The sequence below is a fragment of the Engystomops pustulosus genome, chromosome 1 (genome assembly GCF_040894005.1).
Source record: "Engystomops pustulosus chromosome 1, aEngPut4.maternal, whole genome shotgun sequence".
NCBI classification, from domain to species: Eukaryota; Metazoa; Chordata; class Amphibia; order Anura; family Leptodactylidae; genus Engystomops; species Engystomops pustulosus.
Window position 1 is genome coordinate 81,482,875 of NC_092411.1, and position 26,785 is coordinate 81,509,659.

General features: G+C 42.0%; 1 protein-coding gene across 6 annotated transcripts in view; it reads left to right on the plus strand.

Moving 5' to 3' along the window:
- The first annotated feature begins 1,835 nt into the window (after nucleotides 1-1,835).
- CABIN1 (calcineurin binding protein 1) overlaps nucleotides 1,836-26,785 on the plus strand; it is a 96,941-nt gene continuing 71,991 nt past the window's right edge. For 3 of the 6 annotated variants that reach the window (XM_072145256.1, XM_072145249.1, XM_072145241.1), the window contains exons 1-14: nucleotides 1,836-1,979; nucleotides 4,328-4,377; nucleotides 4,458-4,550; nucleotides 4,640-4,753; nucleotides 4,856-4,990; nucleotides 5,384-5,564; nucleotides 6,202-6,331; nucleotides 8,545-8,694; nucleotides 9,939-10,225; nucleotides 10,479-10,644; nucleotides 21,528-21,661; nucleotides 22,595-22,812; nucleotides 25,591-25,669; nucleotides 25,807-25,994. In XM_072145256.1, the coding sequence (XP_072001357.1) occupies nucleotides 4,375-4,377; nucleotides 4,458-4,550; nucleotides 4,640-4,753; nucleotides 4,856-4,990; nucleotides 5,384-5,564; nucleotides 6,202-6,331; nucleotides 8,545-8,694; nucleotides 9,939-10,225; nucleotides 10,479-10,644; nucleotides 21,528-21,661; nucleotides 22,595-22,812; nucleotides 25,591-25,669; nucleotides 25,807-25,994 (1,878 nt within the window). In that variant the 5' untranslated portion in view covers nucleotides 1,836-1,979; nucleotides 4,328-4,374. Of the gene's footprint in view, nucleotides 1,980-2,100; nucleotides 2,351-4,327; nucleotides 4,378-4,457; nucleotides 4,551-4,639; nucleotides 4,754-4,855; nucleotides 4,991-5,383; nucleotides 5,565-6,201; nucleotides 6,332-8,544; nucleotides 8,695-9,938; nucleotides 10,226-10,478; nucleotides 10,645-21,527; nucleotides 21,662-22,594; nucleotides 22,813-25,590; nucleotides 25,670-25,806; nucleotides 25,995-26,785 lie in introns of those variants that run through there. The other 3 variants (XM_072145226.1, XM_072145263.1, XM_072145233.1) reach the window with 2 other exon arrangements.

The window sequence follows — 26,785 nt, forward strand, 5'->3', positions numbered from 1 at the left end:
GGTGGTAAGGATATGTCGGGAGGATTCATGGGGAGAAGTGAACATCGGCAGCTTCCTTTAACTGGATGCTTATGATGTCCATGTTGTTTTCTAAATGATGGCATATTCAGTCATTTGAAGCCAGGGACACACAGCATAGTGCATAATATTTTAAAAATATTAAGGCCCGGGGACACATGGATTTACAATCTAATGTGTTTACACCAAAATCAGTTTCAACTGCAGGTACAGCACAGTAAAATTAATTATTGAGGAGGAATTGCAACACAAATAGGGGCATAACTACAGGGGTTTAATTCATAGCATCTTCTACAGGGGCCCAGTCACCTAAATTGCCTCACTAAAGAATAGAGGATTTGCATTGTTATATGTATAATATGTTATAACAGTGTACATGTCCCACAGTACACAGCTAAGTAGGCAGCTATGAGGAGACATCATGGACAAATGTCTGGGAGGAGGTAGGACTAGGAATCTATCATCTCTTCTTCCCACCTCTACTATCCCGAAGTGGTTTTCAGCTAATAGGCTACATGAAATTATATCTGTGACCTCTAACACCACCTAGGATAAAAAGACTTCCCGGTCAGAGAATATATACAGGTGTGTATATATGGTGAGTATATGCTGTTATGACCGCAATGCTAGCGGCCAAAGTGTGTGTATATGAATCTTTCTATAGTAGAGTGTATGAATGTGATTGTATTAACGTGTATGTACAAATATGTACAGTATATATTTTAAGGGCATCTCCTAGTTATGCTCCAGAACACAAAGGATATGGTCTACTTCTCTGGCCACAGAGTAATTGTTGCACACAGCTTATTTACTAAGGGTCCCGCGGCCGCATTTTCGTCGGATCGTGCCGAGGATTGTGTCACAAATGCATGCAGAGCATGTTGAGCACACCTACTTCTCCAGCTGGCTTGCAGCTCATGGCACATGTCCTAATTTGGTACAACTTCATTTACTCTGAGAAAGAGACCTAAGGACATAGTAAAGGGGGTTTATATTTGTTTTTTTCTAATAGCTTTGCGTTAAAAAAAATTCAAACAAACTTTATAAGCCCCAGTGCCTGCTCATTGCCTCAAAATAGGCCTTAGTCAGGTTTGTGTGGCATTTGAGGGCACATCGGTCACAGCGGCTCACCTCCAAACTGTACGTCACTGATAGGCTGTGTTCACACGAGGTGTTTACGTTGCGTTTTGCTGAGGAGATGAGCAGGGCCTATTCCTGCTTGTTTTTGCATCCCGGACAGTAATTTTCAGCAAAGCTCACTAAGGGATGTCCCTCAGGGCGCATTCACACGTTCCGCTAGTGTTTTGTTCATTATGAACGCGACGCTAGCGGAACGTGTGAACACGCCCTCAGGATGCAATGGTTACCAGGACCAGTGAGTGTGTCCCGTATACCTGCACACATTCCTCATGTGCTCATGTACAGGTAGCCTGACATAGCAGTTTGACCAGGAGGCAAGCGGTAAAATGCAGTTATTGCTTATGTCTTCGAAAATTATGTTTAACCCTTCGAAAATTATGTTTAACCCATTGCAACATTTTTAGTAACTTTTACTGATGTGTGACACTAGCTGCCAGAAATTGTAAAACATTTCCTAAAACATTTTATTTTATTCAAAGGACAAGAAGACAGTAGAACCCTGTGCTCCCCCCTGGCCGCATACTGGAGCACACAGCTGAGCACTGCAGCGCCACTAACGTCATTTTGCAGCAGACATGCGCTGTTGTCAGCAGCATGCCACTAGAGGGCGCTGTCGCTGTCTACTATGACACACTATAGGCATTTCCGGGTGTTAGCCAGTGACTTCCCGGACGCCTCACAATTTGATTGGTTGGCTGAAAGGAGTGTTTTGATTGGTTATTTTGTGACTGGGTGCGCAGCCTACAGGTCGCTGCGATACTACAGGGTGCAGATGGTCCTGCACGGATGAGTGCGGGAGGCGGTTGCCGTGGTGACCAGAGGTGAGTTTTCCGGTTTTCTACCGGTGATTGTGTCTGCTGTTATTGTGAAAGGATAGCGGGCGGCTGTAAGGAGCACAGGGGGGATTGAGGGCGGGCGCATCCATTCATTCTCTGCGGGGGAGGGAGTCTCACATGTTGAAGAACATAGCTTTATTGCGAGCTGGTAACATGCAGGACAAGCATGGAGCGGATCTATTGTATGTCTGCACTGTGGTGAGGGCTTCATCCCCAGCACTGAATCACGTGACCGGCTCCCTAGAATGGAGGGGACTACAGTAAAGTCTCCAGGATTTGTCATCTCCTCCTGTGCTGCGCTGTCATATAATCCCTCATGAGCTGCGGAGGATCTTGTGCTCATCATTCTTCAGCAGGTGAGCAGCTAATTACAGGAGAGAGATTACCCGCAGTGCCTGGGGGAGGTCAGGACACAGATGTGAGCTGTCACCTCCTGCGCCATCTATTTCTAGATAGCGCTGCTCCCATCATGGCTCTGCACACAGATGACTTGTAGTAGAAGCTGCTGCTTGATCTGTCCCAAAGTACAAAATGCCTCATGTTCTCAAGAAATGTGCACCCCCTGGGCAAGGAAGAGGTAATTTACATATAAGATTCTATAAACACCACATTGATGGTCTACATTTATTAAAGTGGGTTTCCATATGAGGTATACTTTTGTAATACATGTCTGGATTTAAAAGAATACACCATTTACACTCCCCTGACTAGTGAATGTAGAGCACAGGTGGGCTACACATCTAAGCACATGCAAATACCTGGAAATATACATCTAATCCTATGTCTAGGATCTAGGTGGGCTTAAATCAGAGGTCTGGGGACCAATCAAAAGCTAGCATTGTGGTCATGTGATCTGAGTCCATCTAGAAATTTAACAGGAAACTTTTAAAAGAGTTATTTATCATATACAAGTGTAAAAAAATGATATTGAGTCTGATGACAGTTTAGTAGTCAATTTACTAGTAGTCTAGTAGTAGTACAGTTTAGTAGTCTATTTACCATACATTGATGGTTGCATTAATTGTCTATACATTCATCTGTCTGTTATTTAACTCTCGGGTAAAATGAAATGTGACAAAGACACAAATATCTCACACCATGTTCTGATTTTTACTGTACTGAATACAGGCAGTCCCCTACTTAAGAACACCTGACTTACATACGACCCCTAGTTACAAACTGACCTGTGGATGTTGGTAATTTACTGTACTTTAGCCTTAGACTACAATAAACAGCTATAGCAGTTATCACTGGTGTCTACAATGAAGCTTTATTGTTAATCCTGGTTCTAATGACAATCCAACATTTTTAAAATCCAATTGTCACAGAGACCAAAACAAATTTGGCTGGGGGTTACAATGATAAAGTATACAGTTCCGACTTGCATACAAATTCAACTTAAGAACAAACCTACAGACCCTATCTTGTATGTAACCCGGGGACTGCCTGTATTCACATTTTAAAGGGCACCTATCACCACAAATCTACCTATAAAGGTAGATTGGGTGGTAGGTGGATCAATGGGACGTGAGGATAGCCCTTTTAAGGGCTAATCCTCACGTCCCCACACTTTTTTGATAACTTTTTTTTCCCCAAAATTCAAATTTACTTATGCGGCTACTGGGGCGTGGAGTAGCCGCATCTGAGGTTACATGAGGCGGCTACTCCACGCCCCGGTAGCCACTTTACCCCTCCTACTCACCCATCTTCGGCGCGCAGCTCCGCGTAGCTGCGTGCCCTCGTCCGGCGATCCTGCCGTCTGCGCATGCGCAGAAGAGCAGGCCCGCGCCTGTTTCGGAGCAGTGACCGCGCAGGCGCGGGCCTGCTCTTCTGCGCATGCGCAGACAGCAGGATTGCCGGACGAGGGCGCGCAGCTACGTGGAGCTGCGCGCCGAAGATGGGTGAGTAGGAGGGGTAAAGTGGCTACCGGGGCGTGGAGTAGCCGCCTCGTGTAACCTCAGATGCGGCTACTCCACGCCCCAGTAGCCGCATAAGTAAATTTGAATATATGTGTAATAAAAGTTATCAAAAAAGTGTGGGGACATGAGGATTAGCCCTTAAAAGGGCTGTCCTCACGTCCCATTGATCCACCTACCACCCAATCTACCTTTATAGGTAGATTTGTGGTGGTAGGTTTCCTTTAAGCTAGGATGTCAGTCACTTTTACCACTGAAAAAAAAATCTAACAAATCAGTAGAGCACCACCTATTAAAATACGCAAAGAGGAGGTGGAACTGGCGAAAGCCCCAGAATATTATTAGTAAAAATGAAACGTGGATAAAAACTTATTAGAGGAGAAAACAAATTTTTCTAAATCTGTTACTTTCTTTCAGAATGCATCCCTGTCCGTAGCTGGAACAAATCAGACTAATCATTCACAATGGTAATCTATGTTTTTGTCAAGTATTGGGACCAACACTGTTTTTTTTGGCTTGCTGCTTATCTGTGTTACTTTGTTACTAGATTCGTATAGCAGCTCTTAACGCTGCCTCGACTATAGAAGGAGAACATGAAGAAGCCTTTAAAAGTCACAAAACACAGACCAAAGAGGCCCAGGTCTGTGGAGCAATGATATCTGTAACATTATTACTGTGCGTTTAAATTTGGTTTGTACATTTAGTATTGGTTTGTCCCTTTCTTTGTAGGAAGCTCAGGCATTTGCACTTTATCACAAGGCCTTGGACTTACAGAAACTTGACCGCTACGATGAGTCCTCCCAGGCCTATCACCAGCTGCTAGATACCCGCCTTCTGCAGGAAGTGAGTATGAAGCCATCTGTCTCTAGTGATATTGGATTTGTGTTCTATAATTTCAATGTTTCCTCATATGTGAAATATGCATAAAAATCTTTGGTGTTTCAGGCTGTCCCTTTAAGCGATGAAAGAGAAGGCCTAAAGCATCCTGGATTAATGCTGAAGTATTCAACTTATAAAAACTTGGCCCAGCTTGCAGCAAAACGTGATGACTTGGAGACTGCAATGGAGTATAACTTGGAAGTATGTTTCTATTGATAAACCCCCCCATTATCATTTGAAATATTCTTTTAGCATATTCTCTGTACAGTTCCTCTGCTAACATGATAAAATGCAGAAGACTGAAAAACACCCTCATTAAAATGACTGAAGCGATCTATCTAGTGATTGTAATCGTCCCAGTGGTCATGCCTCCACATCAAGTAGTGATGGCATATATGATGGTTTATACACCATGTCTTCCTATTACTGGGTTTTATGATCGGAACACAAACTGTGTTAATATTATTTATAGAAAACCTACAACACCCATGAAAAACTTTGACATTGCATATGCAGCATGCATTAAGCATCATGTTAAATCAGTACATATCCAAATAAGCTTGTACTGTTAATTTTTTTTTTCTTTTATCACAGGCTGTCATGTTAGACTCCACTGATGTCAATCTGTGGTATAAAATTGGTCGTTTGGCTCTCCGCCTAGTGCGTATTCCTCTAGCACGACATGCATTTGAAGAGGGACTTCAGTGTAATCCTGATCATTGGCCATGTCTGGATAACCTGGTTACTGTCCTATATACTATTTACGATTATAGCAGTAAGTACTTATCAAGGGGCACTTAAATCTGCCTTGAGCTGTTGTGTCAGAGGGTTATTGAGGTATTTTGGTAGAGTAAATGAGTAATAAGGGCATGTCTTGGGGTGCTAAGAAAGTAGCATTCATTATTATAAAGATCAAAAAAAAAAGCAGAAGGAACAGAAAAACAAACTGTTCCAACAGAGGTTGGCACTACCTCTACTATCAAATGATCTTTGGCAAGGACATGAATGGAAACACAGACGGATAACGAAGGAAAGAGGTTGTGCTCAGCGGAAAGGAACAGTAGAGATCCAAAATGCAGCAAAAAAGACAAAAAGAAATCTGCGGCACCCACCGATAAAATCTTTAATTTCATGTCAGCCTTAGGACAGGGAGGTGTTCAGCAGGTGCACAATTACAGCGACGGTCTGTTTTTTGCACTCTCCTGAGCTTCGCCTAGCCGTTTGTCTTTTTTGCTGCATTATTGTAAAGATTTATTTATTTCAGAAAAAGGCAGTTGCCTTATTGGGACAAGCAAAAACACTTTTAGAGTATATGGTTGCTATAGAAAGGGTCTTACTATTTAAGTCAAAGTTAGTGATGTCTCTTGCTCTAGAGGACTTCTCACGGTCTTACCTGTTGTATTTGTTTACAGCCTGTTTGTACTTCATCTGCAAGGCGTTAGAGAGAGACTGTCGCTACAGCAAAGGTTTAGTACTCAAAGAGAAAATTTTTGAAGAACAGCCATGCCTAAGGAAGGACTCTTTCCGCATGTTTCTCAAATGGTGAGTAGCTTGGTAAATGCAAGCTCTTTCTACAGTGCCTGGCAATGGGTAAATACATTGCTGCTGTTGTCAGGCTTGAAGACTAGAGTATTTGACTCGATAGATAGAGAGAGTATTACCCCATACAGTGAGGAATATTACCCCCATAGAGTAAATTTTCTGCCATATAGTAACTATTACCCCCATACCGTTCAAATATGGACCAAAAATTGGCAGTATCAGGGGCAATATGAAGGTATACTAAATTGTGTGAACGGAGCTCTATAAGTTCTTAGTCCTTCATCCTTATTTCAGATTCATGTGAGTTCTTATTCCACACATAGGATCCCTTAGTACATTTACAGACCAATCCGACCAAAAAAACTTTGATGAGAATAAGACTCCATTCAGACACGGAACTGCTATAATGTTCTCTTAGTCCTTCAAATTCTCCTGGTGGTAAATTCCTCTATGCAGAGAAAATATACAAGGACATAGTGTAGACAATTCCAAAGAATTAAATGTTTTAATGTCAAATCTACTCACATAAAATAAAGTAAAAATGGGTTTCGCTTTGCAGCTTCTTCTGGGGCATAACCAGGGCAAAACCCATGGTCGGGCAGTGACTTGGCGTCCTCGTGGAAATTATATGCGCATTTTTACTTGATTTTATGTGAGTAGATTTCATATTAACACATTTAATTCTTTAGAACTGTCTATACTATGTCCTTGTATATTTTCTCTGCATAACGGAATGTACCACCAGGAGAATTTGAAGGACTAGGAGAACATTATAGGAGTTCCGTGTCTGAATGGTGTCTTATTCTCATCTGAAGCGTTTTTGGTCAGATTGGTCTGTAAGGGATCCTATGTGTGGAATAACTTGCATTAATCTGAAATAAGGATGAAGGACTGAGAATTTATAGAGCTCCGATCACACAATATAGTATACTTTTAACTCTTCGGATGATACTTGGATCCATCCGGACCGTTGATGTAGCACTTTTTTAGAGATAAGGTGCTGCATTTCAATAATATTTTTTTAGTTTTACGGCAATGTGAAGGATTGGGGAATCCAATTTGGCAGGGTGTGTGTAGGGTAAAGTGTGGGTTGGAGGGTGGGCGCACTGAACAGCAAAGTTACAAGGAACCAGGCAGCTGAATTATGGATCGAAAATATATATATATATATATATATATATTATTACTTCCCTTGGCCTGCATCTCTTGTCACTTTGTGATGCTGCCAGTGATGCCGGGGTGCACTACGCTGCCCTCACTGACAGCATGGCACAAGAGTCGAGAGCTCCGGACCAAGGGAGGTATATATTATAGGGGTGCAATGAAAGCATTACTACAAAGCAGTCCCCTCCACAAAACAGTAGTATATAAAGGCACCATAACACAGTACAGAAATGATATACAAGGATTCCCTGTGCTAAAGGACAAGCTTAAATTCACAAAATCATGTTTGTAGGAGGTCATGAAGTTCATCATGTAAAGAGATGGCAAAACTTTTGTAGAGTTGCACCGATACCAGAATTTTGAGTTGAATATGATAAGCAGAGAAGTATCACAATAACTAATACTGATAAGATATTTTAAAGAAAAAAAAAAGTATTTCCGAATTTAATGTTAAGAGTGCGGTCAGATGGATCGTCCAAGGCCCAATCTCATATGCGCTTTCCAATGAAACGCATGCGATCAGTAACTATTAACCAGGAGAGCTTTAGTTTTTGATTGTATAGTGAAGGTTGTCCTGGTATAAGATATATAATTTATTTTGTGTCTTATACATTTTTGTTAATTCAGTTTAACTGTATTAATTATACGTCACTAGTGTAGCATAGCATGAGCCCATAGAAATACATGGGGACATGAGCTTCAAAATCGGCGGCTATAACACGTGCTAAGATAAGGGAAAAAATAAATGTCTGCTCCCCCTAGGATCTCAAACTGCTTCTCTGTCTGGCGCCCACTCTCTGTTGATACAGATTTGGCATGTAGTAATATATCCTTAGCTTGGTGATGGGAGCCATGATGCTCGTAATGCAGCACATTACCATTGTGGCCGCCAGTTAGCTACATTGGTCACATGCATATTAACAGAAACCAGCAAGACTGGTAGAAGGGAAGTGCTGATCCTGAGTAGAGTTTAAAACAAGAAAATATTATAACCTGGATAAATTTAAGTTATTGTTTGTATCTGATTTTTTTATTTTTTTATTTTACAGTGATCTGTCCATTCATGATGTAGATGTTAGTGAGGAGGAAGCCAAAAGAATTCTGGAGGAGGCATTAGAATTACGGAGAAAGAGACAAGCTTTGAATGTTAAGCCGGAGGAGCCAGATTTGAAGCTTATTCAGCCACTTCCTTTTTTCACGTAAGGATAAGATTAGGGATTGGATGAGCAGCACAAAGTTATGGCATTTTCTGTTCTGAAAGTCATTGGCAAAAATCTTTCTCACAAGGGCAGAGACTAATTTATGTCTATGTCCTTAGGATGATACCAGCTAGCTTGCCCACAGATCCCATGATGCCTTGTGTTCTCTCTCAAAATAATTTAGCATTAAATCCATTTAGTGGTCCCACAAGAAAATCCACTGAACACTGCACAGTGTATATTCAGCATGTATATGGTGACTAGCCTGGCAGCTTCCACCACATGGAGGAGCAGGGAACATATAATAAGTGGTAGAAATCATTAGTATGAAGTCTATGCCTCTGCTTTGTGAGAACTAAGGGTTTATAGCTTATCTGCACAGAACTGATACTGCCAATGACCAGGTTGGGGAGGGAAGCAGCATAAGGAGAGGAGAAAGACAGAGAGAGTTCTGTAGAATCAGACTGGGATGGGGGACTGATAGGGAACAGGGAGATCTTGTTTCTCACTATTCTGTGCAGGAGACATCTGCATTCACGGTCTTGGACACATCCAGCTCTGCTGTCTTGGACACTTCCAGCTCTGCTTCATACACTGTCACATGACCTCCTCCCCTGAGAGCAGTGAGCAGCAGCTCCACCCCTCCCATGAAACCAACTCAGAAACATAGTGTTAAAAAAGTACGGATTCATACAGGGAGATGAAGCAGCTACTGCAGTTCTGAGGAAATCTACTGCATATAGGTAACAAAGATAATAGGCAAAGTTGTTTTACATCCCAAGAGCAGAGGGGAAGTTTTTCTAATTATTCTGTACTGTCACAACACTGTTTATTCCCTCCTGCATTATCCACTGTTACACCTGTGAGTTAAAGCTCAAGCCGAAGTCATAGAGATGTAATGCTTGGCTGATGAGCTCAAGGACATCAGGGTTCTAGCCGACTGGTATCTGTGACTCTCATAATAAGTTTTTATTTAGCTTTTGTTCCAAAATTCATTCATACTTGCATTCTCATTTACATACTTGACTAAGAAGAATAAGTACGGTAATTAGTTTAAATGGTATGGATCATGATGTACATAATGATACCAAATATGTATAGTATTATTATTATTATTTATTTTTAAATCGAGATAAAAATTTTGGGAAAAACCAAACCATCAAGCACTAAATAAGATATTTGATAACTCAGAAAGGAATGACTACAGATATTATTGACTGATCATATGTTATCTGCCCTTACAGCTGGAAGTGTCTAGGGGAGAGTCTGCTGGCTATGTATAATCACCTTACCACATGTGAACCACCTCGTCCTAGCTTGGGGAAAAGGGTGGACCTTACAGACTACAAAGATGTCACGCAATTGGATTGTGTTCCCCAAACTTCCTGCCTGACAGACAAAGTAGCAGACACCCCCACCTCCTCCATTCCGTCCACAGCTGCCATGGCAGTAACAGAGCCCACGCAAACAATTTCTACCACTAATCCAGTTGTGTCGTCTCAAACCAATACGGATCCTTCAGCTGGTCAAGGTAAGAGTCCAGTCACCTATTTAGGCAGGCGTTAAAAAGTCTTAGAAACCAATTTTTAATTCTTCAGCTCAGAACAGGAACATTCAGGCAAGAATAGTTATGCAGAATGTCCCATTAGATTCTTGTTTTTTTTTCTTTTGTAGCTTTGTTATCTTGTCTAGCTTTTTGTGTAGTGCTTTAAATCTCCAGGGAAAAGGACATCTGGAAGCCATTGGTGTAATTCTCTGTATGCTTTTGACTCGTGTTGTTGTAGATCAATCCAGTGGAGATAAGAATAAGAAAGGTGTGAAAAGGAAGAGAATATCAGAGGATGCAGGGGAGACTGCCAAAAGACGCTCTGCCCGTGTGCGAAACACTAAATGCAAGAAGGAGGAAAGAATTGATTTTCAAGAATTACTGATAAAGTTCTTGCCTTCCAGGTAAAATAGACTGTGTTATGGTAAAGGTCTACCTTTTGTGTAGAACAGGACTTTTTGTGCAAATGACTACACGCTGATCAATAAGACTCTAATCTGACCTTCCTTTAGTTTACACTGGGGATTTTCAGCTACAGTGGGTACAGAAAGTATTCAGACCCCTTTACATTTTTCACTCTTTATTTCATTGCAGCAAAGTGGTAAGATCAAAAAAGTTCATTTTTTGCTCATTAATGTACACTCTGCTCCCCATCTTGACAGAAAAACAACAAAATGTAGATATTTTTGCTAATTTATTAAACATAAATAACTGAAATATCACATGGTCATATGCAGTCAGCCCCTTTGCTCAGTATTGAGTAGAAGCACCTTTTGAGCTAGTACAGCCATTAGTCTTTTGGGACTGATGCAAAAAGTTTTTCACAAATGGATTTGGGGATTCTTTGCCATTCTTCCTAGCAGATCCCCTCCAGTTCCCTCAGGTTGGATGGTGAACATTGGTGGAAGCCATTTTCAAGTCTCTCCTGTGATGCTCAATTGGGTTTAGGTCAGGGCTATGGTTGGGCCAGTAAGAAATGGTCACAGAGTTGTTCTGAAGTTTTCTATTTTAGCTGTGTGCTCGGGGTCATTGTCTTGTTGGAAGGTGAACCTTCGGCCCAGTCTGAGGTCTTACTTGGCCACATTCATCTTTCCTTTCAACCATTCGACCTGTTCCTGCAGCTAAAAAAAAGCATGATGCTGCCACCTACATGTTTCACTGTTGTGATTGGGATGATGATCAGTGCCTGGTTCTCTCCACACATACCGCTTAGAATTAACTCCAAAAAGTTCAGTCTTCATCTCATCAGACCAGAGAATCTTATCTCTCATTGTCTGAAATAAAGTCCCGGCTGTTGTAGGGCTGCCAGGATATTTGACTTTGTGGAACTTTCTTCCATCTCTGGAACTTAGTCACAATGATCTTGGGGGTTGTGGTTGTTGTAAACTTCTACCAGTTAAAGAAGACCTGTCACCCTTAAAAACGGCACCAGGAGCTGCTTACTGAAGTAAGCAGCTCCTAGTTCTACAACGGTCCCAGCAGTGTTACACTGCTAGCGTTATTGGAAACCTCCAGACACTGCCGCTCTGTACACTAGAAACTCATGGACCGCCCCCTCCCACTCCATAGGCCAGGGGTGAATGCCATGCGTCATGTGGCAGTCAACGCTTCTTATACCACCTCCTCCGTTTCTAGTGTACAGGGCGGCAGTGTCTGCCAGCGTTATCAGAGGATTGCAATAACGCTAGCAGTGTAACACTGCTAGGACTGTTGTAGCACTAGGAACTGCTGTTTTTAAGGGTGACAGGTCCTCTTTAAGGATTATGGAGGCCACTGTTCTCTTTGGAACCTTGAGTCCTGCAGAATGTCTTTTGTAATCTTGGCCAGATCTCTGCCTTGCCACAATTCTATTTCTGAACTCCTTGGGCAGTTCCTTAGACCTCACGATTTTCATGTGCTCTGACATACACTCACCGGCCACTTTATTAGGTACACCTGTCCAACTGCTCGTTAACACTTAATTTCTAATCAGCCAATCACATGGCGGCAACTCAGTGCATTTAGGCATGTATCTTCTCAGACTGGTTTCTTGAACATGACAATGAGTTCACTGTACTCAAATGGCCTCCACAGTCACCAGATCTCAATCCAATAGAGCATCTTTGGGATGTGGTGGAACAGGAGATTCGCATCATGGATGTGCAGCCGACAAATCTGCGGCAACTGTGTGATGCCATCATATCAATATGGACCAAAATCTCTGAGGAATGCTTCCAGCACCTTGTTGAATCTATGCCACGAAGAATTGAGGCAGTTCTGGAGGCAAAAGGGGGTCCAACCCGTTACTAGTATGGTGTAACTAATAAAGTGGCCGGTGAGTGTACACTGTTAGCTGTGAGGTCTTATGTAGACAGCTGTGTGCGTTTCCTAATAAAGTCCAATCAGCCATCTCAAGTAGAACCATCTCAAGGAGGAGCAGAAGAAAATAGACAACATGTGTGTTAAAAATTAAGTCCTAGCAATAGGTCTGAACACTTGTGATCTGACCATGTAATCTTTCAGTTTTTCATGTTTAATAAAATATATAAGTTTCAGTATTTTTGATTGTGTGCAGAATGAGCAAAAAACTTTTTTGATCTTACCAATTGACTGCAATGAGACAAAAACTTTCTGTACCCATTGTATACTAGGAAAGCACTTGCTATAGTTTTCACTGGTACTGTTTGTCACAGGTGCTCCTGTGACCCATATTCCAGGTTGCAGGCGCACCCATGTGCCTCCCTGTGCCCCCTCACGCCAGCAGCAGCTTCTCTTACCTAGCCGCTCTCCGGCGATGGTCTCCTCACTCCAGTGCGTGTGTCCCCGATTCCTATGGCGTGCGCCCGTCAGCCGTCAGCGCACCGCTAATTGCCACTGCCCACCTGACAACCTATAAGTGACCATTCTCTTCCTGTGACCCCTGCTGGATCTTTGTGCCTCATAGCCTTAGAGAAAGCTTTGTCTGATGCCCTGTGCTTGTATTGACTTCAATCCCGTGCTGCCTGTCCTGATCTCCTGCCTGTCCCCGATTCTGCTATACGACTTTGTACTTGGCCTTGGCCGCCAACGAGGAAGAAGTCGCACCTTTGGAGCAACCTGGTGGTACCACGCTGCAGCAAGTCCAACCCGCTTTGCGACGGGCTCTGGTGAAAACCGTGTGCCCCTAAAGACTCCGTTCTGAGGTGTCGGCCCACATCATCGTCCGTGGTGGTCCAGTGGTTCCACTACCCCTGGTGCCTGACACTGGTTTTCACGTGGGATTTTTATATATACTGAGAAAACCATTGCAACTTAAAGAGGACCTGTCACCCGGAAAATGACCCCCGGAAAATGTGCCCCCCCCCCCCCCCCACCAAAATCCTCACCCCAGCCCCTTTCTCCCCAGCCAGTTTTTAAAAAAAATGTATTTGTAGTAAATTGATTTAAAGCGATCCGACCTCTTACTAAATAAGAGGTTGAATTCTCCTATCTTGTGTCCGGGCAGTCGGCCTTATTCATAAGGGGTCCGGCCGACACACCCCCAGCACGCCCGTCTTAGGAGACGTGTACGAGAAGCCGGCAGCATTGCATGTCTTATGTAATCGCTGCCGGCTCTCCACGATTCGGCGCTGTATGTAGCTGCTGTCAGTGCAGTGCGGCCGCATCTCGGAGAGCCCGCAGCCATTGTGCAATACTTGCAATGCTGCCGGCTTCTCCTACAGGTGCCCGCACACAGGGGCATGCTGGGGGTGTGTCGGACAGTCCTCTTATAAATAAGGCCTACTCCCCGGACACAAGATAGAGGTCGGATTCTCCTTATTTAGTAAGAGGTTGGATTGCTTTAAATCAATTACACACAATTTACCACAAATAGATTTTTTTAAAAACTGGCTGGAGCGAAAGGGGCTGGGGTGAGGATTATGGGGGGGGGGGCACATTTTGTGGGGGTCATTTTTGGGGTGACGGGTCCTCCTTAAAGGGGTTATCCAAGTTCCGGAATAACTTAGGGCTGGGACGTTCTTTTTAAAAATAATAATGAAACGTGTACTTGCCTCCTCGGCGCTGCTGATGTCCCGCGCCGCGGTACGTCTGATCTGTGCGCCGGTTTGTTTACAAGGGTGCATAGAAAGTTTCCGGACGGCCGTAAGCTCCCATCCGACATCATCTCCCAGCACTTACAATGCTGAGGGATAGGGACAGATGCGAGGAGCCAGCCCCTGCGCCGGCCGGAAGCTCCCTGTGCGTGGCTTCTGTGCCCCTGTAAACAAACGGGCACGGGTCATGCGGACCACGGACATCAGCGGCGCCGGAGGAAATAAGTACACGTATATTTTTCAATAGCTCGCACCAGCCCAGCCCTAAGTTATTCCGGAACTCGGATAACCCCTTTAAGAGAGGGAAATTAAAAAAAAATAATAATAATGGTCCCAATTGACTGCCCTTTACTGCATCATGCCACTCTGGTCCTTCTGTTGACACTCCCTTACCTCAGCAATCACATGGCAATGACACTTCAAGCCCAGAAGGTAGTGTCAGCAATGGGCAACTGCAACATGTTTATTTGTTTTCATAATGGATCATCTTTATTGTATTTAAAGTGATATGCGCCCATTGTCTGCATTCCTAGTCAACAATAGGACTGGAAAATATTCTAAAGTAAAAAATGCCCATGACGCCATATTTTAGACACCCATGGTTTATAAAATATGAAAATTTTCCAAGGAGCAGAAATTTCAGCAACCTAAACATCTATTCTGCAAGTCCTGATCCTTGCAAAAGATTTAGTCCAGATAATAAAGCAGACAAACTGAGAGTATTTCATGGATCGAACACAGAATCATTGATCTCCCCGTCCCATAAAAGTGGTATAAAACAGTTGTAATGTTATTTCATTTCTCAACTTTATACCTTTTTACAACATGCTTTACACTTTTTTGAAGACTGAGTGGGGCTTTTTGTGTGTAATATATAGCAGAAACATACACCAGTTCCATCTATCATAGATATTTTTTTTAAAACAAAGGCCTGGAGGTACATCTAATTTATAAAGAGTTATTACGTTTAATGAACTGTGTGTAAATTACAAACACTGCACAAAGCATCAAAACTGGTGCATATATTCTAATCTTTGGGAATTTCCCTCATTATAAAAACTCTTGGATCACCTGTTTCATGTGCCTCTTAAAGCTTTTTTTCCATATCCATATTGCAGCAAAGACCCATTGCTAGCACCCGTGCTTTCACCGATCACAGGTGTTAACTTCTCGTCCGACGCCGGCGGTTGGTTGCCATGACAGCTTCGGGTTTTCTCCAGACCCAAGGCTGCATGGTTTCTGAAAATTTGATACAATGAGCGTGTGTCTAATTATAATGAATCCTATGCAAAAAAGCCATATACTGCAATACAGTGGTATTGCAGTATATGGTAGGAACAAGCAGACCATCTAGGGATAAAGTACTCTAGAGGGTCTAATTAAATATTTTCATTTTTTTTTTTTTTTTTCAAATTTATAACCCCCCTTTCCCTAGAACTGATATAAAACTAAACTAAAAACTAATGTGGGAGAAGAGAGACCTGTCAATAGTGATGGGTCAAGAAGGGGGTGGGGAGGTGGGGTGGGGGGTTGTTGGGGTGGGACTCTGCTGTAGGGAACGCTTTATTGTCTTGTTTGTAATATTCTCTGCTTACTGCTGCCCTTTTATTGAGGAATGGCCACGCAAATTTTTTGTTGGAATGTTAGGGGTCTGAATGACCGCCGAAAGCGGTGCATGGTAAATGATGTGGTGACTCGGCACCTTCCAGGGATTATATGCCTTACAGAGACTCACTTAACCCAGGATACTATCAGTTGGCTAGAAAGACGCTGGGCCTCCAGGGCATTTCATTCATATGGATCTGCATTTTCCAGGGGAGTATCTGTTATTATTCATCAGAAGGTGGACATCAGGGTCCTAACATATAAGATAGACCAGCAGGGTAGGTACATTTTCTTACACTGTGTCTTGAAGCAGGTGCGATGTATTTTGGCATTTGTATATATTCCCCCTCCATTTTCATTTCAGGTTTTGAATGCCCTAGTTAAGTTTTTGATCGATCGGGAGGATAGCCCATTGATGATTATAGGAGACTTCAATACAGTTCTGGAGCCCTCGCAGGATAGACGTAATTTACGCGGGGTCGGTCCCCAGAGCCAACGGGGATCCTCCAGCCTGAGAACTTTCTGTGAGAACCTGGGGTTAAGGGATGCCTGGAGGATTAAATACCTGGACAAACCCGCCTTTTCATGCTTTAGCCGCACCCACTCTACATTGTCCAGGATCGATATGTGTCTGGCCAATGATGCTTTTTTGTGCTTTATAGCTAAGATTAAATATGAAACTATTGTAGTTTCTGATCATGGACCCATCTCTCTCCAGATTAGGACAGAACGGGGCCCATTCCTGGATAAGAAAAGCTTTTTTAGGCTCAATCCTCATTGGCTCTCGGTCCTGGACAATGATGCAAAGGTCACAAAGTTGATTGAGGAATTTTGGGGGAATAATGTTCGTGAGAGGGACCCGGGCTTGGCATGGGATGCGCTTAAGGCCTTCCTCCGAGGCCTGTATTTCTCCGAAATTGAGTGGGCTAAGAAGAGGTATAGACAGAGAGAAAGTATTTTTAAAAAAAATGTAGCTATTGCACAAGAAGTCTGGGTGGCGTCAGCCTCAACGGAAGACAGGGACAGATATATCGAAGCACAGGCCGCATTTAATTCTTTTGCGTCCGAAAGGGCGCAACATAAAATCTTTTTTGCCGGGCAAAAACATTATGTGGAGAGAGGGAGACCGGGTAAAATACTAGCTAATTTCATTAAAAAAAAAAAATGGCATTAACGGGATTCATACGATTATAAACTCTGCAGGAGAGAGGGTACAAGGAGACGGGGCAATTTTAGAGAACTTTCGGCTTTTCTATCAGTCACTATATGGCTCAGAGTTACAGTCCACAGATAGTCAAGTGGAGAAGTATTTGGAATCCGTGTCTTTTCCTTTTTTGACAGAGGAGCAGAGCTCCCCTCTGAATAGCCCCATAAGGACTAAGGAGATAATGGCTGCGATAAATAATTCCTCGGCAGACTCTGCTCCAGGGCTAGACGGCTTGCCACTGGCCTTTTATAAACAATATAGTAAGACTCTTGCTCCAATTCTGGAAAAGGTTTACTTAGCAGCATTGACCGCGGGGACAGTCTATGGCTCTATGACGGAAGCCTCTATAGTCTTGTTCCTTAAAAAGGACAAAAAAGAGACAGAGATGGGTTCCTATAGACCCATCTCACTGTTGAACTCGGATGTTAAGATCCTGGCCAAGATCCTCGCGATGCGGCTTAAGAAGGTAATCTCTCATATTATCCATCCGGATCAAAATGGTTTTATCCCGGCTAGGGGTACTGCCCATAATCTTCATAGATTGTTTTCAGATATGCAGTTAGGGACGGGGGTGGACCGCTCCATCCTGTCTTTGGACGCGACCAAAGCGTTCGACAGGGTGGAGTGGCCCTTCCTATGGAAGGTATTGGAGAATTTCGGGATAGGTAGGGAGTTTATTGATTGGATAAAAATAATGTACCACTCCCCTAGAGCACGAATATGTATTAATGGATTATATTCTGAGCCATTTTGTCTGTATAGAGGAACCAGACAGGGTTGCCCCCTCTCCCCCCTCCTATTCGCGCTCTTTATAGAGCCGTTAGCTATTAAAATTCGGGAATCCCAATGGATTAAGGGATGGGGGTGTGGGGGGGAAAGCAGAAAAAATTTCACTTTATGCGGATGATATCCTGCTGACTATTCAGAACACAGGAAGCTCCATACTTGATGTGATTCATCTGGTGAATGAATTCGGTTCCTTTTCGGGTCTTAGTATTAATTGGGAAAAATCCATCCTTCTCCCCTTGGATAGCGTAGGGCATGAGGGCGTTGACATGGTCAGGGTCCTTAAGAGAGACGAATCATTTAAATATTTGGGGATTTATGTCTCAGCGGATCTGGGACGCTTTGCGGAGTTAAATATCAATCCGCTTATTACTAAAATCAGATATAGCATTAATGGCTGGCTTAAAATGCCCCTTTCTAGAGCGGATAGAGTGGGGATAGTAAAAATGGTCTTGCTCCCGCAGTTCTTATATCCCCTTTCGGTCTCCCCTGTTTGGTTATCTAATAGAGTGTTTAAATTATTGGACGGGTTAATCAGAGATTTAATTTGGGGGAAAAAATGCCCCAGGATCCGGCTGTCTTCCCTGTGTTGTCCGATAGATAAAGGGGGGGCTGGGGGTTCCATATCTCTTTGGGTATTTTATAGCAGCCCAGCTAGCGTTCTTGATCACAAGGAGGGAGTGCAGTGCCTTTGGGAAGTTATTACGCATAAGTCCATTCACAAGGGATTCAATGTTTAGTCTTTTGGATAGTGGGGAATTAGGTCACGATAGATATAGAGGCACTTATATAGGGAAACTGTTGGATAACACTTGGGCCGCGTATAAGAAAAATAGAGGTATTCAAGGTATTTTTTGTTTTACTCCAATATGGGGGAATTATTACTTTAAAGAGTTTAGATCCATTCCGGATGTTAGATATTGGGAGAAAAGGGGAGTAAAATCTCTTACACAACTCACTAACTTAGATCACTCACGGAATTTTGTAGATGTTTTAGCATCAGATAGCGGCATGGAGATATGCTTCTTAAGAGTTTTTCAATTGCAGCACGCACACAATTCGATTGAGGATAAAAATAGGCTTAAATTATGCACGGATGCAGGAGTAGAACTTTTATTGTGTTCCTCCATTCAGAATAAGGTGGTTGCACATATTTATAGATATTTGATTCAAGGACTCTCAAAAGGAATCACTCATCCCTCAAAAAGAAGGTGGCAGGAATATCTGGGTGCTCTCTCTGAGGCGGATTGGGATAAATGCTATGAGGGTATAGGGCTGTCCTCCCTCTCCTGGAATCACAGAATGGTTCAATTTAATTTTGTGCAGCAACTGTACTATTCCCCCTACAGTCTATTCAGGATGAAAGTGAAAGATAATTCTTGCTGTCTGCGCTGTAATTCGGAGCAGGCGGACTTTATACATGTATCCTTCGAATGTCATAAAGTTGTGGATTATTGGGCCAGGGTTTTCCAGTATATGGAAGAAACATTTAAAGTAAAGCTGCCCCGTACGATTCGGGTCGCTCTACTCAGTCTTAATCAATTCAGTACTAGGGACAGGGGTAAAAAGTTGGTAGTCAACAAGGTTCTTCTATTAGCAAGATTGGTTATTGCACGAAAGTGGGGGAGTCCGACCGCCCCGGCCTCGGAAGAATTCTTAGGAGAAGTGGAGAAGTGCAAAAAATATGAAAGATTGATGGCAGTTAAGGGAGGATACCTGGATAAATGGAAAAAGATCTGGTGTATAGGGATCGAGAATTAAAGAAAGAAAGTAAAAGCAGTAAAAGTATCGGGCACGGTAAAAGGTCGGCTTTATTTCACAATAATGGAGATATGTCCCTTTTTGGCGTTTCCCTACGGCAGAGGGTGGGGGGTAGGGAAGGGGGTTGGCGGGGGGAGGGGGCGCGCGGGGGATAATGAAGATGATTATCCTGGTTATTTGCGGGCTTAGAGCATTTAATTCTGTGGTAATATTATGTCAAAAAGTTTTATAATGCCTGTAAGCTCTGCTGTTAATGTAAAATGTAATTTTTTCATAATAAAAATATTTAAAAAAAAAACAAAAAAAAAAACTAAAAACTAACAGTAAATGTCGCAAGTCCTCAAAATGGTATCAATGAAAACGCATTTAGCAAAAAACTGAGCCCACAAGAATGTGTTTTGTTTTGTTTTTTTTCAATTTTTCCACAGTACACGGCATGGAAAAATTAATAACATCATGGAAAAGTAAAATTTGTTACGCACAAAATAAGCCCTCACACAGCTCCGTACACGGAAAAATGAAAAAGTTATGGATTTTTGAAGGTGGAGAGCAAGAAATGAGCAAAACAAAACCCTGCGTCGTTAAGGGGTTAAAGTAACCCACACATACTAAATACATCTTTGAAAACTGCTATTGTACTGCAGTACAACTATTCCTATATTTATCCTTCCTGTGCCTGTAAAGTGCAGCATTCAGTTTATAAAGTTGGCTCACTATCTGTGTATATTAATGCTCTTCCAGCCAAGATTCACCTCCAGCTTCCTGATTGGCGAGGGGGCTTCTTCTCTACAGCTGAACCAACTCTTCTGTTACATTATTCCTCCCTTCGAAATTAAAGAGAGACGCTGGCTATGTAAGTCTAAGAAGAGAATTCCTGACAGAGGGGGAATGAGGGACTGGCTTTCTCTTCAGCGAGGAAGCGTCTCTCAACTCTCACATTCCCCCTCCCTTAGGAATTCTCTTCAACAAGCCAGCATCTATATGAGGAAGGGGGGGGGGCACAGCTGAGCTAGAAGAACTTTAATATAGAGGTAGAAAACTTAGTGATAGCACAGTCACTACTTCATATCAAACATTAGATATCATTTATTCACATACAATATATTGATAGTGGTAAAGTCGCATATGTCCATCAATTGAACAAATGATGCAGCTGGACAATTCATATAAAAAATATTTTCCAAAAATGTATTTAATTTATTTTTATATGAATTGTCTAGTGGTGTCATTTATTCAATTGATGAACTTATGTGACTTTACCACTATCAATATATTTATATGTGAATAAATGATATCTCATGTTTTTTCACTTTTATATGTATTATTGTACCAGATGACACACTGTTGTAGTGGCTAGCGCATCATTATGAAAAAGGAGCAGTTTAAGGGTTTAGTGCTGTCTCAAGTATTTTACATTGAAGAACATGAATATGCTGAACTCCTCTTAAAGGAAAGATGATGATCAGACTCGCATGGGGTCCCTTGTATGGATGGTGAATCCAGTTTACCAACGAATTGTGAAACTTTACAAGAATGGGGAGGAACAACATAGGGATAGTTGTACTGCTGTATAATAGCAGTTTTAAAAGATCAGTTTATTTATTGTTGGTTAGTTTAACTGACAGGCTCTCTATAAAGAGCCACAACAAATATGGCCATCCAGATGCTCTCTCCCCTAGTAAAGTTTCTTCTTTCTTGAATTTTCCTTCACATGTTTGTTAATGTCAAAGTCACTCTCCTTACGCTTTATATATAATGTCAGCAAGCCTTTGATTAAACAATATTTTATCGGCATATGCCTTCTTTGTAAATATTGTTATTTTAAAATGTATCTTATAGCTTTGGTGTTTACTTAGTTGATTTTTATTCTCTTTAGGCTGCGCAAACCTGATTCAGAGGAGGAAGAAGATTCTTTTGGCAACTATGACATGCAGTCAGATTTAAAACAAGAAAATTTCCCATCTGGGGATCAAACAATGTCTTTTGATTCCGCAACTTTCATGGAATCTGGTTAGTACTGAGCATGGTTATATGATGATGTAGTCAATCAGAACAGATAACTATTAAACTTATCCGTAAGTTTATCAAATTATCTGTAACTGTATGCGCAGGGCCAGCTCCAGGTTTCAGTAGGTCCTTGGGCGACCGAGCCTCAGTGGGCCCCTATGCAGTAAACTCTCTTAGCGGCATGGATTAATTATATGCAGCCCCCTCCTCCCCCCGAAATAATTATATACAGCACGGGCTCCCCTCAATGATAATATATTAATTATATGCATCACCCTTAAAGCCCATTAGATGTAGCCCCTCTTCACCCTCCATGGATTATATACAGCCCCTCTTCACCCTCCATGGATTATATACAGCCCCTCTTCACCCTCCATGGATTATATACAGCCCCTCTTCACCCTCCATGGATTATATACAGCCCCTCTTCACCCTCCATGGATTATATACAGCCCCTCTTCACCCTCCATGGATTATATACAGCCCCTCTTCACCCTCCATGGATTATATACAGCCCCTCTTCACCCCCCATGGATTATATACAGCCCCTCCTCACCCCCCATGGATTATATACAGCCCCTCCTCACCCCGCTTGGATTATATGCAGTCCACCGCTCAGTTTCAGGGCTTCTGTTCTGCCGTCTTCCTCCTTCTGCAGGCAGCCGCACAGTGCAGAGACGCAGGCCGGCATCTTACCGTGCATGCAGAGCTGCTTTACAGCGCCGGAAGCCAGGCACTGCCAGGCTGCTGGGAGGTAGATGTGGCCACGAGTACTTCCTTGTGCTGATTCTAGTACTAGAGGTAGCTAGTTGCAATTGAATGGTGAGGGTCCTGAGTAACTGACCCCTTCTCAAATCAAAGGGGTTTTTATACTGATAACCTGTTTATATGATAACATTTCTTCTGGTTTATTGTTTTGTTTTGTTGTCATTATAGAGAAGCAAGATGTGCATCAATTCCTTTTGGATAATCTAGAAAATGGGGGCATTTTAGAGCTGATGATGAGGTATTTGAAAGTGATTGCCCAGAAATTTTTAGTGAAGTGGCCGCCTGCTCTGACAGATGTTGTGCTCAATATATACACTTGCTGGAGAAAACATAGCAGTGGTCTTCCCAATCCTCTGCTAAGGGACTGTAAGAACCAACACATTCGAGTAAGTATTTGTATCCGGAGAGCTTTATTTCACATATGTTATTAATCCTTTGTTAAAGTTTTTATTGAATTATAACCCGACGGTTACTGTCTTTTTAACTGCTAGTGTACATAGTAAGCCTTGTACCAAAGTGACGTCAAATTCTGCTATTTTTAAACCAGATGTTTTTTTCAGAAATTCTGTACAGGCAATAATAGTTTACTTTGTATTATACATTTATTGAAGTAAATAATAATAATCTTTATATCGTGCCATCAAATTCTGTAGGCCTTTACAGATTCTGTGGAACATACAAATAAAATAAGACATCACAGAGTATCAACAGTCATGTGAAACAATAGGAGTGAGGGCCCTGCTCACAAGAGCTTTCAGTCTATGAGGATGAGGGGTAACAAAAGACGTATAAGAGCTTGTATAATGGTCCAGCTATTTTTATAAGGGGATGGAATAAAAAGAATTAAATAAAAAATGCAGCTGCTTGAACCAGCCAGCAGCTGCCATCTTATACATACAGTCCATAGTTGGGGAGACTGCAGAGAAGCATTTTCTGGGTAACAGAGGCGTACCCAGAATTGGTTAATAAAGAGTTAGAGTTGCATGTAGTTAGCAAGTGTGATAAGCCTGTCTAAATAAATGAGTTTTAAGAGAATGTTTGAAGCTTGGGGTGTTGGGTATTAGTCTAATAGAGTTAGGTAGGGCATTCCAAAGAATTGATGCAGCTCTGGAGTCCTGATACTTATTTTTTCTCACTTTCTTTAAGTGTGTTTTAAATTGTAAATTAAATTTACTTACCTTACTCATGCTGACTTCAGATAGATATGGAGAAGTTGTTAAACAAGACTTGTCTGCCTGACCGACAATACCTGCTGATAAAGGGTTACAAGTCCTCCCCAAATGATCTGAAAATAGTTGACAGTGAGCTACTGTACCTTAAGTACAGCTATTTTTCTGATATGCAAAATAGCTTCTATGACTCCTGGCTTTGACTCTTCTCTCTCCCAGGCTGTCAGTGAACCACACCCCATTATTCTGACTGACAGTTATGTGTCTCTTCAAATCACTGCCCTGCCTCCTTGTACTTGGGGACTGTCTGCTAATATCCAACTACAGCTCTATGTACAGATGGGAAATATTGTGTAAATTTCTTACACTATGCCTTGTGTTATATTCATGTCATGTGACCAAAGTAACATTATCAGTCTTTCAGCCTTCTAATAATAGCAAACTGTACACCACGTATGTGGTCACATAAAATCACAGCAGCCTACATGGGGGATGACGAGGAGTAGAAGTCCATGGAGGCTGCTGTGACCTCATATGATCACATACAGTACAGTATGGGTACAGTTTGCTATTGTTAAGAGGCTAAAGGACCTGAGATGATGTTACCTTGGTCACATGACCTGAACTGCTTAATAGTAAGAAGCAATAAGGCATGGATAGGAGTAGATGGGAGAGGCACTCGCCTTCTCTGATGCCAGGTAATATAAGATAAAAGGTGGTTTATGTGGATGTAAGCAAAACAATTTTTAGCTAAAAGAAGGGTGTCAGTCAGTTAATAGAGCTCTAAGTTTCTGGTTGGAACCTGTCACCAGGTTTTGCACCACTATACTACTAGTCCCCTCACTTAGGGGATGACAGGGTATGATCCTTTCTAGAATTTCCTAATTTATGTGAAATCCCATCCGTTTACCTATAAAAAAAAAAAAAACTCCCCCGAAGGCAGGCAAAAATAACTTTTCTCACCTCATTTTCACATGTGATGGGTCAAGTTTAGTGGTTCCAATGGTAGTGTCACTTCAGAGCACACCTGTTCCATAGCGCACCTAGAAACAGAACTAGATTGAGACTGTTAAAGACAATGGGCAGATTTATAAAAAGTTTCCTAAGGTTAGACAGTGCAGAGTTAGACTAGACTGTCTTATTCTGCACCAGATTTATATGAGAGTCTAATGCTGGATGATAAATCTGTCCTAGTATAAGACTGTCTAATCGTACTCTGCACCTCCTATTAGTTGTTGTACTTTACTCCAGAAAATTAGGACACAATTCTGACAGGTTAGCTGTATTTCTGGCGCACGGACCCTTATGGTCACAGGCCACGCCCGTTTGTCTAGCTAGTCGTAGGAGAGTCAGAAAACTGCCTTAAACCCTTTATAAATGTCGTGCAGACAGTTTTTTGTGCAAGCTACAACAGAATTTTGGCATGGACCAAACGTTGTGCTTTTTGTGCGGCATAAATTTTACTTGAACATGTGAATTAATTTGTTAAATGTGATGTAAGTTAAGTACAGTCAAAAATGGAGTGGGTAGGCAAAAGTTGTACAAAATCTGCAGATTCGCTGTTCCAAGAATTGTGCAACCTTTATGTGCTAGAAAACTGACATAACTAACTCGTACAAGGACACATTCTCCCCCATGCCGTACTTGGGTTCCCCGACACTGCCGGCTGGGTAGTGATTTTTTTTTTTTTTTTTGCTTAGCCCCGCGTGATCCGGTGGGTTTTTTCGGGACCGTTACTTGCATTATGCTCTTACAGAGTTCAGTTACCACGGGAAATATGTTTGTAATATGTTTTCATCTGCACTATTGACTTCTGAAATTAAAAAGAAACGGTTAGTTATGTATTATGTTGTGAGATTAACCACATTAAAAAGAATTTCCCCTTGGGGGATTAATAAAGTTTTATCTATGTATGTATTATAGTTGCTGAACTAGAAACTGCTATTTTTGCCATCTTGCTTTTCCTCAGCAATCTTTCTTTTTTTACTTTGCTAGGACATGATGGTTATGAGTGTGACTTGCATGGAGCTGCAGCTAGACCAGTGGCTTATGGCCAAAGTAAAGACTGGTACAGGTAGGGTTGCATCACAGGTATTTTGGTGGGGGTTTTTTTTCCCTTTTTTTATCTTTACTTTTTTTATTTTGTCTTTCTTCTTTCATTAAATGTATATCTAGAGATGATTTCTTTATATTTTTATGTTTCGACTGCAGTGTCTCCAAGCAAGTGTCCTGCTGGTATCCCTGGTGAGAATTCAGGATCAGACTATACTAGCACTCACTGCTTGGAAGATCAAATGATGATGGGATTTGCTGCGTCTCAACGTGACCTGTTTCCAGATGGGTGGCTGAATTATGTTGTGCGAGTTTACTGGCTGAAAGCAAGGTTCTTGGCTTTGCAGGTGAGTTATCTGGTAAAATGTATTTAGTCTATGTGTACGGGGGGATTTATAATCTGAATGAAATAACCTGAAAATCAAAAGAAACAAAGTATAAGGTAATGGTCCAACTATGCTTTTTGTGGAATTGTTTTCCATCTTTCTATTACATTGCACAGTATATTAATTGGGGCCACTATTAAGTACAATTGGTCCCACTGAAAACATGCCCAAGTACTTAAAGGGGTTCGTCCATGAAGGAAAGTTCTCAAATCTTAATCTCCTAGTGATGCTAACATTATTTAACCCCTTACTTTGAAATTTTTAGTTAGTTTTATTTCAGCTTTTTCTCCGATCACTGAGTTAGCTGCTCAGTGTAAGATTCTGTCCTGTGGATTCTTCTGTGCTATGCTCTTGCTGGAGATGCTGTGTGCTGACAATGTGCTTACCATATTTTTCGGATTATAAGATGCACGTTTTAGCAAGAAGAAATCACTGACAGATCCTCCTGACCGGTGTAATGGAGATCGGATGAGGTGCTGACAAAGCACTTCACACGATCTCCCAGAGAGCAGAGCCTGTGCACTGCTATCTCCCAGGTGTACCTGATCACATGCTTCCTACATGACTCAAGGTCCTCACGCTGCCAAGGAAGAGGCAAAGAAAATAAAAATTAAGGACTGTGACAGGTTAAGAAGAAGGGGGAATAGTTTGTGTGTTTCTGTGTATAGCAGTTGCAAGTGTGTGTGTGTATAGTAGAGCTGTGTATGTTTCTGTGTATAGCAGTGCAGAGTGTGTTCCTATTTCTGTTTGTG